The 14,461-nt window shown below is 45.9% G+C and overlaps 1 protein-coding gene across 1 annotated transcript in view; it reads left to right on the forward strand.

Annotated features, from left to right (window-relative positions):
- ENPP1 (ectonucleotide pyrophosphatase/phosphodiesterase 1) overlaps positions 1-14,461 on the forward strand; it is a 208,465-nt gene that overhangs the window by 134,194 nt on the left and 59,810 nt on the right. Inside the window, exons 14-15 of the mRNA XM_068231575.1 lie at positions 3,505-3,536; positions 13,626-13,753. Of these exons, the coding sequence (XP_068087676.1) occupies positions 3,505-3,536; positions 13,626-13,753 (160 nt within the window). The remainder of the gene's footprint in view (positions 1-3,504; positions 3,537-13,625; positions 13,754-14,461) is intronic.

Raw genomic sequence — 14,461 nt, forward strand, 5'->3', positions numbered from 1 at the left:
TGTGTTTCGGTCATTGTCATTCTGAAATGTCCACTGGTGCCCAAGGCCAAGTTTCTCTGCAGACTTCCTGATGTTGTCATTGAGAATCCTCATGTATTGCTCTTTTTTCATGGTGCCGTTTACTGCGATTAGGTTCCCTGGTCCATTGGCTTAAAAACACCCCCAAAGCATTAGGTTCCCACCACCATGTTTGACAGTGGGGATGGTGTTCTTTGGGTTGAAGGCTTCTCCTTTTTTACGCCAAATGAAGGACACATCATTGTGACCAAACAATTAAATTTTTGTTTCATTTGACCATAACACAGAAGAGCATTTGCAAAGGCCAAGCGAGCTTTTGTGCACCTTCTCTGGAGAAGTGGCATCCTGCTTGGTCTGCATCAGTGGAACCCAGCAGTGTGCCATTGGATTGTCTGCCTTAAGACATTGCCACCAGCAGAACCCATATTCACCAGGATGGCCTTGGAGGTGATCCTTGGATTCTTATTCACCTCTCTCACTATCCTCCTGGCCAGCACAGGTGTCACTTTTAGCTTCCGATCATATCCTCTGAGATTTTCCACAGTGTGGAACATCTTGTATTTTTTAGTAATACTTTGTGTAATAAATATTTGTTGGTTGCTATGGGCAGCAACACTATACCTTTGTTTGGCACCATATCACAGAAAGTGTGATAACTTGACACTCATCACAGCAACAGCACAGGAGATATAACTGCTTTGATGTCGTCCAAAGTTAAGGTGTTTATTCAGTAAACAGATATACAGATGCTTCATTACATGTTACCTCAGCAAAGCAATCAGTCTGTAGAATGTTATGTGTTCCATGCAGACTTGGTCCATCCCTTGTGAATGGTCTAGGCTTTATCTTATAATCTATGATAAGTTGCACTTAGACCTATATACAGCATGCAGTTACAGGAAGTCAGTAAAGTTGAAGTCTGAAGCTGAAGGGAAAGTTGGAAGTCAGAAGCGGCTCTCTGGAGCCCGTTGGCTGTTTTATACTTGCCTCTAAAGAGTTAACTGTGACATCATCCAGCAGTGATGGATCAATAACCCATCACCTGCTATTGGCTGATAAGAACACGTGATATCATGACAAGCACAGTCTTTACTGCGCATGCACTGGAAAATTCCATTTTCCAATGACCTGTCTCCTTGTTCTGAGGAGAACATTGTTTAATGTACTTGTGAGAATATTTTTATAACAATGGCTCATGTTTATGTTGTTTGTTGCCAGCTAGTCTGGCCTTTGCACTGGATATCTCTGCTACAGCCTTAGCGAGTTCCAGTTCCATTTCTACTGAAAATCAGAACTGTCCTTATTTTTCTCTAAGAGAAATTCTCCTTAAAGAGACCCTATGCAGAGCAAGTCCTTTTACTCAACCAGTTATGTAAAGTGACCGAGGCCTCCAAATTCAAGCATATCATACTTACATTCTAACAGCCCCCCCCCCCCCCACTGTAGCCACTGGAACTTGAAAACATTTAGAAATGGCCTTGTAGCCCTTTCCTGACTTGTGAGCAGCCACAATGCACAGCCCCAGGCCCTCACTGAGCTCCTTAGACTTAGCCATGAGTGTTCACAAACCAACTGCAGAGAGCGGCTGTTTTTCACCTGTTGAGTTAATTAAAACAGCTGTTCCCAATTAATCAGGGTAATTAGGACGCTTTAGAACAACTATTTGGAATGGTATAGAACTTTGGATTTTCCCACAGACTGTGACAGTTTGAGAAGGGTATGAATAATTTTGGACTGGACACTTTTTGCTCAAATGTAAATTAAAGCTGAGAATTGTTTTCCCCACAATAATGCCTCTTGTACATCGTCTTATTATCTTTTGGGCGACACCTATGTCATTTCCCGTCAAAAAATTACTTACTGGTTGAATACAAGTAACTTTAAGTCAAAATTTGCCAGAGGTATGAATAATTATGGGCAGCACTGTAAGCTAAAGCTGGCCTCAAGTAGTCAGATGTGTCAGACAATTGAGTGTTCAAATATTTACTCTACCCCAGCAGCACTGAGAAGAGCTGCACTGTATCTTCCAGTTAAGGTGCACAAAGGTCATCTTCTTCCTAAACTTTGAACAAACATATGATGATGACGTTTTCTAGGTATCTGAAAAATCTTGATGTGTATCAGCAGCTGTTTTTCATGTTTTGTGAGAACTTTTTTATGTGCTAGTGAAGCCATCATGGACTGCTGAATCAGTAACAGCATTGGTCAATATTTGACCCGGGTGGTTTTTCATGAAGGGTGGGCATGCTCTCAGGTCCCATATGTTTCAGGCCCCACAATGCTGCACTCTGTTTTCCCTCACCCCTAACTTTGATGCTCCCCTCATTCTGCTGCACCCCTAACTCTACTCCACACGACCCCGCACTCTGTTGTACCCCTCACTCTGCTCCCCACGACCCTCACTCAGCTGCACCCTCACTCTGCTTCACCCCTCACTCTTCCAAAATATGTTTGGAGGGCTTGCCTAATTATGTTCGGGGGGAGGAGCTCTGCATAACTATGTCTGTGGATTTATGTGATAGTCTGCCTCATTATGTTTGGGAATTTAAGGGGGGACTTTCCCCTCCAAATCCTCAATTAGTGAAGAGCCCTCCCATAAATCCCCAAGCATAATGAGTCCACCTATAATTCGCAAACAAAATTAAGCATGGCCCAGAGTCTGGAGGGGATTTGATGCATAATATGGCTTAAAAATGTCAGAGTCATCAAGGGTGCCTTTACCCAGAAAAATTTGAGAACCACTGGCTTAAAGGACTCTGAATATCTTAATCTATGTTTACTTGCCTGGGGCTACTTCCGGCCCCTAGAAGTCATTTAAGTTCCTCGCAGCAACTCTGGTCCTCCTAGGAGTCCCGCTGAGCGTCCATAAAGATCAGCGACCCGGCAGCAGGTCTGTGCTTCTGCGCATGCACGGGCACATACAAGCGCCCACGTCACCTGGCACGTACTGCGCCTGTGCAGGACTACTGCACAGGCTCAGTATGTGCCAGATGACATCAGCACATTCGTGCACAGAAGCGCTGCCCTGCCGGCGATCTTTACGGGTGGCCAGTGGGACACCAAGAAGGACCAGAGCTGCAGCGAAGGACGGAAATGACTTCTAGGGGCTGGAAGAAGTCCCACGTATGTAAAGATAGATTGAGATGTTTACCTTAGGAGTCCTTTAATCCTGATATGAAAGTAACTACCTACAATTGCCACTTCTGTAAACTACAATATTCTGTGCAGTGGATTCCAGTGCTATTGAATGCAAGTAGATGTTCTGTTGTTCGTCATTTTTAGACCTATCCATTTCTATGTCCAGCCTTAGACTTCTGTTTAATAACAAAATAGTGTTTAACCTAAAATTTGTATATTAATTTCTGTTTTTAATGATTAATCAGTTTTGTGTTATACTGTATATATTATTTAAAATGTGTTGTATTTGACTTGATATCTATAATTGTTTAACTTCAGGTGAATAACTGATTGGTGTGCGTTTTCCAGTTGACTATGCAGATATTGCCAAGAATCTTACAGTAAGTAGACAGCTGGAAAAATATAATGTAACCATGAAAACTATCTTAAAGAGACTCCGTAACAAAAATTGCATCCTGTTTTTTATCATCCTACATGTTCCAAAAGCTATTCTAATGTGTTCTGGCTAACTGCAGCACTTTCTACTATGACAGTCTCTGTAATAAATCAATGTATCTTTCCCCTGTCAGACTTGTCGGCCTGTGTCTGGAAGGCTGCCAAGTTCTTCAGTGTTGTGGTTCTGCTATGAACTCACCCTTTCTGGCCCCTCTATGCACACTGCCTGTGTGTTATTTAGATAAGAGAGAAGAGAGAAGCTGCTCTAATCAGCTGGATAAATCGTCCTCTGAGCTGGCTGGGCTTTCACATACTGAGGAATTACAAACAAGGGCAAAGCTCTTTGCAAGAGGAAAAGAGCAGCCTGAAACTTCAGTGCATGTGGGAAAGTAACACACAAATGATCTCTTGAGATTCAAAAGGAATGCTGTATACAGCCTGCTTGTGTATGGATGTATTTTCTATGTGTGGACATACTGTACATCAACCTACTTCCTGTTTTGGTGGCCATTTTGTTTGTTTACAAACAAACTTTTTAAAACTGTTTTTAACCACTTTTAATGCGGCGAGGAGCGGCGAAATTGTGACAGAGGGTAATAGGAGATGTCCCCTAACACACTGGTATGTTTACTTTTGAGCGATTTTAACAATACAGATTCTCTTTAAAGGGACACTTAAGCCAGAAAAAAAAATGAGTTTTACTCACCTGGGGCTTCTCCCAGCCCCCTGCAGCAGTCCGGTGCCCTCACAGCCACTCACTAATCCTCTGGTCCCACACTGCCAGCTAGTTTCGTTTTTGCCGACAGGCCTGACAGGACTGGCCAAGCGTAGCTTTCTCCACATTCCCGACTGTAATTAGTGTTATTGCGGGCCACAACGTGTACAAAAATATGCTTTGCCGAATATCTATGTGTAGGTAATGCGGTAACGCGTATCTTTGTACGTGTTGCGGTCCGTAATAGTGCTAATTACAGTCGGGAATGCGGAGAAAGCTACGCGTGGCCAGTCCTGTCGGCAAAAACGAAACTAGCTGGCAGCGGGGGACCAGAGGATTGGTGAGTGGCTGCGAGGGCACAGGACTGCTGCAGGGGGCTGGTAGAAGCCCCAGGTGAGTAAAACTCATTTTTTTTTCTGGCTTAAGTGCCACTTTAACTGTTACTTTTGGATTAATAATTAACACCTTTACAATGAATTATACAACATTGGCTTTTCTTATGCACTTGTTAAATAATAACACCAGATTTTAGCACATACCCAGTACATTCTACCTTGAATGTTTATACTTCTCTTTAAAATATGGTCCTTCAAACTACTTAAAGAGACTCTGAAGTCTCAAAAAAAAGTCTTTTTATTCAACAAATATGTTTAATATGTTAGCCCTAACTAAACCGCCGCATTCCCAATGCTGTACACTATCTAAATCCCCCCAAACTCCTGGGGGGGGGGGCAATACGGGCAGCGCTTCTGTGAGAGGCAGAGCTATGAGCCGCAGCTCTGCCTCTCAGCGCGTCTGTCAGCCCATATCGCCGCCACTCCCCCGCCCCTCTCAGTCTTCCTTCACTGAGAGGGGCGGGGGGAAGGGGAGAGGCGGAGATCCACCGATGACAGACGCGTGTGAGGCAGGGCTGCAGCTCGTAGCTCTGCCTTGCACGGAAGCGCTTAGGGCAGCAAAATCCACAACCAAGAAAGTCGTGGACTTTGCAGGGGAGAGGGAGGGCGAGTTAGGGGGGATTTAGATAGTTTACAGCGGCGGGAATGCGGCGGTTTAGTTAGGGCTAATATGTTAAATACATTTGTTAAATAAAAAGATGTTTTTTTTAGACTTCAGTGTCTCTTTAAATGGTACTAAGTTAAAGAAAAAAAACGAAATGAATTCTGCTTCTTTGCATGCAGGGTGTTAGTACTAAGTAAATTTGCAGTAGATTAAAAAAAACAAAACAAAAAAAACTACAACGCGTGTGCACAAAAGGTGTTTCATAATGGGCTATTATAATCAGGTTTAACAAACCCAATGACAAGTTGGTATTTATGAGATTTTTTTAATACATTATTAGGCATATTAGCTAGGCACACACCATCAAACTGGTGGTAATAAGTGTTTTTCTAGGGGCAGAGATTCAGGGCACAAGCCCCGCAACTCGGCAGCGGTGCCCTGATCCTTCCATGGGACTTAACAGTACAGATGCAGATAAGGAGGGATGTGCTGCAGCTGCATCACCTGGGACTACATTATACGGCCTCACGGCACAAGAGATTTGCTGCACTCCTGTAACAAATAGCCAGGCCGTAGGTGCATATCCTGTATTAATTTTATTTACCGGTGGCCACCAGGGACAGCAGGAATTTGGGGGCACATTGTTTAGTTATTTTGGGGGATTGTCTTTGTATTATTAAGATTGAAAGGGTAGACTGTATAATTATGTGTGTGGATTTAGGTGGGACTGTGCCTTATTATGCTTAGGATTTTAAAGGGGACTCTCCCCATAAATCTCCAAACCTAATTAGTCAGTCATCTCTAAAATCCCCAAGCATAATTAGGCTACGCAGAGTCCCTCGCCTTAAATCCACAAACATAAGTAGACACAACCCACCATAAATCCTCAAATTTAACTAGGCACTAATTATATACAGGGTGATCTCTGCCCTATTGAGATTTTGGGGGACTCTGTCTAAATATGTTTGGTGGCCACTCTGCAATCTTTTTGTGAAAAGCTGCCTAATCCGGTTTTAACCAGCCAACTGGCTAATGATGTTTTTTTTTGGGGGGGGGGGGGGGGGGGGGGAGGGCATGCAGTCTAATTATTATTATTATTGTTATTATTATTTAGCATTTCTATAGCGCTGACATATTACGCAGCGCTGTACAGTGTGTATATATATATATATATATATATATATATATATATATATCTTGTCACTAACTGTCCCTCGAAGGAGCTCACAATCTAATCCCTACCATTGCCATATGTCTATATTATGTAGTGTAAGTACTGTAGTCTAGGGTATAACGAACGGTGGAGCACAGAGAGAATCTGATTACTAGTGATCTGCAGTATCACTGGGAATACAGATATATACCAGATTATAAGTGATCTGCAGTATCACCGATAATCCAATATACCAGCTAACCTCTGTACACCTTAGTAAAGTGTAGTGTTTGGTGTAACAGTAACACTTTAGAGGACTAGGCCTCAGAGCAGTAAGGAGTACTGCACGGATTCCTTCCGAAGACCTGCACTCTCCAAGGCGGGAGGAGTCAGTTGAGAGAGTAGGAAGGTTTAGTCTGAGAGTGACACTCTGGAGGACGTGTCACTGACAGGACGGGGAACCGCCTCCAACAGTAAGGTCGGTTCTCGAGGTCGGACAAGCCAGGTTGTAACACACGGACAGATAAGGTACAGATACAGTAGGCAGAGGCGGAGTCTAAGGGACAGGCAGGGTTCGGCAACAGGGTATCAGAAATATCGAGGTACAAGATCAGGAGGCAGAAACAGAGTCTAAGGACGAGCCGGGGTTCGGCAACAGAGTATCAGAAATATCGAGGTACAAGATCAGAGTTCAGGAGGATAGTCAAGCAGGCAAGAGGTCATAACAGATAATCACAATCAAACTAATACTTTAAGCTATCAACAGAAACTAGCTAAGTGTAGGATTACAGCTCCAGCTGGTCCCGGCACACTTCAGGATCTGACTATAGGTCTGAGTGCTCCCACGTATGTGTTCGCAACGCCAGACAACCAGCAACTGAACAGCCGATAGTATATATTAACCTACATGTCTCCAGCATCTCCCCAAGTGCTGGACCAATGAGGAGTGGAGTCAGAGTCAGCTGACCTGCCTGGTCAGCTGACTCACTTCTGACTGTCATAAAGTCACTGCCTCCGTGCGCGCGCCCGCGTCATTCTGCCCGAGGGACTACGTGTCCCAGCCACACCAGCACCGCCCTCGCAAGGGGGCCATGCGCGCTAACCGCCGCGTCCAACGCGGCGGTTATTCCGCGCTCCACCATGCCCTGCACGGGGACAGCCGCCTCAGAGTGAGTGGAGGCGGCTGCCTCCCCATGCTCTCTTGCACTGTGCGCAGAAAGAGCCGCCTGCCGCTGAGACATGGTGGCGGCTCTTCCGCGATTCCTTACAGTACCCCCCCCCCCCTCCCCCCCCGAGGAGTGGACTCCGGACAGCTCCTTCCAGGCTTTTCCGGATGTAAGGCATGAAACTCCTTCCTTAATTCGTCCACATGCATGCGACTCCCAGGTACCCATTGCCTCTCTTCAATGCCATACCCTTTCCAATGCACCAGATGGTGTACTGAGTTTTGTACTATACGAGAGTCTAAAACCTTCTCGACTTCATATTCAGGTCGATCGTCTATCATTACAGGGGGAGGAGGAGTGGGGCCCACATGAACCGCAGGTTTAAGTAGGGACACATGGAAGGACCTTACACCACGCATGCTAGCAGGAAGATCAAGGGTATACGTGACATTGTTGATCTTCCTTGCTACCCGGAACGGACCCACGAACCTGGGCCCCAACTTGGCTGAGGGCTGTCTCAAGGTCAAGTGACGGGTGGACACCCAGACCAAGTCTCCTGGTTGAAATCTCCACTCTAAAGAGCGTCTCTTGTCCGCTTGACCCTTCTGACTCTGAAAATGCTTTCACCAGGTTATCCTTTATGACCCACCACATGTCCTTGAATGACCTTTGCCAGGCCTCCAAGGCTGGAAACGGAGTGGACGCAATCGGCAATGGAGAGAATTTAGGTAGTTTCCTGGTTACTATCTGAAACGGACAGAATCCCGAGGAGGAACTCTTTAAGTTATTGTGCGCAAATTCTGCGTAAGGTAAGAATTTAACCCACTCATTCTGCGCTTCGGCAACGTAACATCTTAAAAATTGCTCTAACGATTGGTTGACCCTTTCAGTCTGACCATTGGTCTGTGGGTGGTAACCCGACGAAAATGACAGTCTCATGCCCATTTGGTGACAGAATGCCTTCCAAAATTTTGAGACAAACTGGACTCCCCGATCGGATACTATGTCTTCCGGAATGCCATGCAGTCGGAAGATATGGGTGATGAATAAATCGGCCAGTTCCTGAGCCGAGGGGAGTCCCTTCAGGGGCACGAAATGGGCCATTTTACTGAAGCGGTCGACTACCACCCAAATGACCGACATGCCCTCAGACCTAGGAAGCTCGCCCACAAAATCCATGGACAAGTGGGTTCATGGTTCACTCGGGGTGGGCAAAGGCTGCAGCGTACCTACAGGTGCCAGCCGGGAGGGCTTGCTTTTTGCGCACACCGCACATTCCCTAACAAACTACTTGCAGTCTGCTGCTAGAGAGGGCCACCACGCACACCTGGCCACGAGATCTTGCGTTCTAGACGCCCCAGGGTGTCCAGCATTGTTGTGTGAATGGACCATTTCCAGGATCTGGAGACGGAATGGTAATGGGATAAACAAAACCCCATCTGGTTTCCCTTCTGGGATATCCTGCTGGAAAGGACTCAAAGTTTCCTTCCAGTCCTCCCAAGTCTCGGTAACGGCTAACACCAATTTCCGTGGGATAATGGTCTCGGGGACAGAGGGCTGTGCTGTCTCCGGCTCGAAACACCTAGAGAGTGCATCCGCCTTGGTATTCTTACTACCTGGAGTGTACGTGATCAAGAATGTGAACCTCGAAAAAAAAGGGACCATCAAGCCTGCCGAGGGCTTAATCTCTTAGCCCCCTCGATGTATTCCAAATTCTTGTGGTCGGTATAAACCGTGATCGTGTGCTCTGCTCCTTCTAGCCAATGACGCCACTCTTCGAAGGCTAATTTAATAGCTAGGAGCTCCCTGTTGCCTATATCGTAGTTTCTCTCTGCAGGAGAGAACCTCCGAGAAAAATAGGCACACGGGTGTAATCTACCCTGTAGGCCTGAACGTTGAGACAGCACAGCCCCCACCCCGACCTCTGAGGCGTCTAACTCAACTATAAAAGGAAAAGAAGTGTCCACGTGTCTTAGTATGGGTGCTGAACAGAACAGCTCCTTTACAGTAGAGAATGCCTGTAGGGCCTCGGGAGGCCAGTGAGTGGTGTCTGCCCCTTTCTTTGTAAGACTGGTGAGGGGTGTAACTACTGTGGAGTACCCCTTTATGAACTTTCTGTAATAGTTTGCAAAACCCAAGAACCGTTGTAAAGACTTTAACCCCACCGGCTGTGGCCATTCCAGGACCGCGGAGACCATAGACAGGCCCGAGGTGGAGATTATATATCCCAAAAAGGCGACAGACGTAACCTCGAAAATACACTTCTCAAGTTTAGCGTACAACAAATTCTGCCTCAGTTTGTCCAGTACAATTCTGACATGGGTTCTGTGTTCAGAGAGGTTGTTAGAAAAGATAAGAATGTCGTCTAGGTAGACTAAAACGAACTTCCTAACGAACTTCCCTAACACTTCCCTAAAGACCTCATTAATGAGTTCCTGGAAAACGGCCGGGGCATTACATAACCCGAAGGGCATCACTAGGTACTCGTAATGCCCGTCAGGTGTATTGAAGGCCGTTTTCCATTCATTGCCCTTCCTTATACGCACCAGATTTTATGCCCCCCGTAAATCTAGTTTCGAGAAAATCCTTGCATCAGTGACCTGTGTGAATAAATCGTCTATTAACGGCAACGGGTAGCGATTCTTCGCTGTGATTTTATTTAGACTCCGGTAATCGATACATGGCCGCAAGCCCCCGTCTTTTTTCTTAACAAAAAAGAAACCAGCCCCGGCCGGCGACCGGGACGGGCGAATGAAGCCCTTGGCCAAGTTTTCACGTATATACTCCTGCATGGCTAGTTTTTCAGGTCCAGATAGATTATACAGATGGCCTCGAGGGGGCATACAACCAGAATGGAGGTCAATGGGGCAGTCGAAAGGGCGATGCGGGGGTAATTTATCCGCAGCTTTAGGACAGAACACATCAGCATAATCCGAGTACTGTTCAGGTACTCCTTCCACCTGTACCCTGGTTTGACCTAGCGTCAGTCTCCCTAAATACTGCTGGAAACAATGAGGTGACCATGCTGTTAACTGCCCCGTGGCCCAGTCTATCTGTGGTGAATGGATTTGCAACCACGGCATGCCTAGGATAATAGTGGAGGTGGACATGTGTAATACAAAGAACTGCAATTGTTCCCCATGCAATACCCCAATAGTGACCTTCATCTCTGGAGTCTGTGACAGGGAACGATTCCGTTGTAGGGGAGAATCGTCCACTGCCGTGACTTGGATAGGAGGCTTCACTGGGGTGAGAGGAATACCCAATTTTTTAGCAAATTCAATGCTCATGAAATTAGCCGCTGAGCCTGAATCCACAAAAGCTTCAGTGGCTACAGAATTGTTCTCCCATGTAATCGTACAAGGGAGAAGCACCTTTTCTCTTTAAGGGGTGAGAATTGTGTGCCTAGGGTGTCACCCCCCACTACTCCTAGGCAAGCCTGTTTCCCGGGTCCTTGGGACCACCTCCTGGCTTGTTGGGGCAATTTTGTACTCTATGACCTTGCTCCGCGCAATATAGACACAACTGCTCTGTCATTCTGCATCTCCGCTCTACCTGAGACAGTTTTGACCGACCTATCTGCATAGGTTCAGGTGAGGGTAAAACAGGCGAAGATGGCGTCTCAGGGGGAGCTGCATAGAAGACTAGTTTAACCTGGTCTTTACCCCGGGTTTTTCGCTGGTAGCGTAATCTGCGATCAATCCTGATGGCCGCAGAGATGGCTCTATCAAGTGTCGTGGGCTCCGGCTGACTCAACATGAGACTAGTGACCTCGTCCGACAACCCAGATAGGAAGCGGTCTAACAGGGTGAAGTTGTCCCACCTGGTTGTCACTGACCACCTCCTAAATTCAGAGGCGTAATCCTCGACTGGACCCTTGCCTCGGCGTAATAACTTGAGTTTCTGCTCTGAAGTTGAGGCAATATCTGGGTCGTCGTAGATTACCGCCATTGCTTTGAAGAATTCACCGACAGATGTCAAAGCTAAGTCACCCTCAGGTAGGCTGTACGCCCAGGTCTGGGAATTGCCTGACAGTAATGTCTTGATAAATGTGACCCTTTGGGACATTGTGCCTGAGGATTGGGGTCTCAACTCGAAATACGACAACACTCTACTCCTAAAATTGCGGAAGTCAGATCGGTGGCCGGAAAATCTCTCAGGTATTGGCATACGTATATCAGCACTAGGAGGAGATCGTACCTCATCAATAGCCGTCCGGAGGGTCTGTAACGACCTGGACAATTAATCAATCAGTGTCTGGTGTCCACCCAGCACTCGATTGATATCGTCGATTGAAGAGGCCATTGCCCCCAGACGGTCGGAGTGTATGTCCATATTGTTTAGGGTCTGGCGTTCTGTAACGAACGGTGGAGCACAGAGAGAATCTGATTACCGGTGATCTGCAGTATCACTGGGAATACAGATATATACCAGATTATAAGTGATCTGCAGTATCACCGATAATCCGATATACCAGCTAACCTCTGTACACCTTAGTAGAGTGTAGTGTTTGGTGTAACAGTAACACTTTAGAGGACTAGGCCTCAGAGCAGTAAGGAGTACTGCACGGATTCCTTCCGAAGACCTGCACTCTCCAAGGCGGGAGGAGTCAGGTTGAGAGAGTAGGAAGGTTTAGTCTGAGAGTGACACTCTGGAGGACGTGTCACTGACAGGACGGGGAACCGCCTCCAACAGTAAGGTCGGTTCTCGAGGTCGGACAAGCCAGGTTGTAACACACGGACAGATAAGGTACAGACACAGTAGGCAGAGGCGGAGTCTAAGGGACAGGCAGGGTTCGGCAACAGGGTATCAGAAATATCGAGGTACAAGATCAGGAGGCAGAAACAGAGTCTAAGGATGAGCCGGGGTTCGGCAACAGAGTATCAGAAATATCGAGGTACAAGATCAGAGTTCAGGAGGATAGTCAAGCAGGCAAGAGGTCATAACAGATAATCACAATCAAACTAGTACTTTAAGCTATCAACAGAAACTAGCTAAGTGTAGGATTACAGCTCCAGCTGGTCTCGGCACACTTCAGGATCTGACTACAGGTCTGAGTGCTTCCACGTATGTGTTCGCAACGCCAGACAACCAGCAACTGAACAGCCGATAGTATATATACACCTACATGTCTCCAGCACCTCCCCAAGTGCTGGACCAATGTGGAGTGGAGCCAGAGTCAGCTGACTCACTTCTGACTGTCATAAAGTCCCTGCCTCCGTGCGTGCGCCCGCGTCATTCTGCCCGAGGGACTACGTGTCCCAGCCACACCAGCACCGCCCTGCGGTGCCCTCGCAAGGGGGCCATGCGCGCTAACCGCCGCGTCCAACGCGGCGGTTATTCCGCGCTCCACCATGCCCTGCACGGGGACAGCCACCTCAGAGTGAGTGGAGGCGGCTGCCTCCCCGTGCTCTCTCGCACTGTGCGCGGAAAGAGCCGCCTGCCGCTGAGACATGGCGGCGGCTCTTCCGCGATTCCTTACATAGGGCCAATTTTTTTAGGGGGAGCCAATTAACGTATCCGTATGTTTTTGGAATGTGGGAGGAAACCGGAGTTTCCGGAGGAAACCCACGCAGACACGGAGAGAACATACAAACTCTTTGCCGATAGTGCCCTGGCTGGGATTCGAACCAGGGACCCAGCGCTGCAAGGCGAGAGAGCTAAACACTACGCCACCATGCTGCCCATTATGTGTTTTTGTTCGGTGGACATTCTGTCTAATTGTGTTTTTTGTTGTTTTTTTTTTATGAGAGAAACATTGCTTATTTGTGCTTGGTGCAGTAATAGTTCAGAAACGGCCCTGGTCTTAGTGAATCAAATATTATCCACTGCATTGGTCTATTGTGGTCTGTTGGAGTCCAAAGGAAGATGCATCTACTTCTGCTACTTTGTCTAAAACTAAATACAGTGTTTGATGGGAGTTTATAATAATCATCTTTTCAGTCTATATGATTTTTGTAAGTTAATATATGGAAAACTGACATTTTTGTTACTACTTCAGTGCAGAAAAAAGAATCAGCATTTCAAACCATTCCTGAAGCAGCACCTGCCTAAACGGTTTCACTTTGCCAACAATGATAGGATTGAATCCCTTCACTTTTACTGTGATCCCAAGTGGCAATTTATTAAGTAAGTTACAAGAATGCATGGTCATATTTTCATTAGTAGATAAGTAAATAAAAGATGTGCTTTACTGTTATATTAATATGCTTTGCCCAAAATGATCATTTGTAATGTTTTCATCTGAGGTCTGTATATACATCCTGCACCCTCTGATGCTTAAGTTTCATACAACAACAAAGGAGAAAAGGAATTTATAGCACGTTTCACTCTGGGAGAAATTTTCTTTTTATTTATGTATTTTCATGTATTTTAAATTTCACAATTTTTCGCAATAGTGGTCCTGTAAAAGTGCATTAGTTGTTTATTCATCCTTTCAGGTTTTGTCCTGAAATTGTCTTGAAAGGTAGCAACACACCATAGAATATTTTAAAAAAAAATTCAATTCGAGAATTACAATACATTTTTCCATTTGTGTGTAATATTTGAAACGTGACCAATGTATCACACAAGTTTTCACTTTTTTCACAATTATGAAAAAATGATCAATCGCCCCCAAAAATTGCTTCGGTCTACTAATCAAGGAATTTGCAAATTATCCTACACCATTCAATCTTCTGAAAAATTAATAAAAACTTTCTGCCACTCCATCAACTTATATTGAATAAAAAATGGGAAATTTTCCTGGTAAATATCTTATAAACTCCCTTGCAATTCTAATGGTTTTATTGATAATATGCCTACAGTTGTATCTTCCTCAGGCAATCTATGTGATTG

The sequence above is a fragment of the Hyperolius riggenbachi genome, chromosome 4 (assembly GCF_040937935.1).
Source record: "Hyperolius riggenbachi isolate aHypRig1 chromosome 4, aHypRig1.pri, whole genome shotgun sequence".
Lineage (NCBI taxonomy): Eukaryota > Metazoa > Chordata > Amphibia > Anura > Hyperoliidae > Hyperolius > Hyperolius riggenbachi.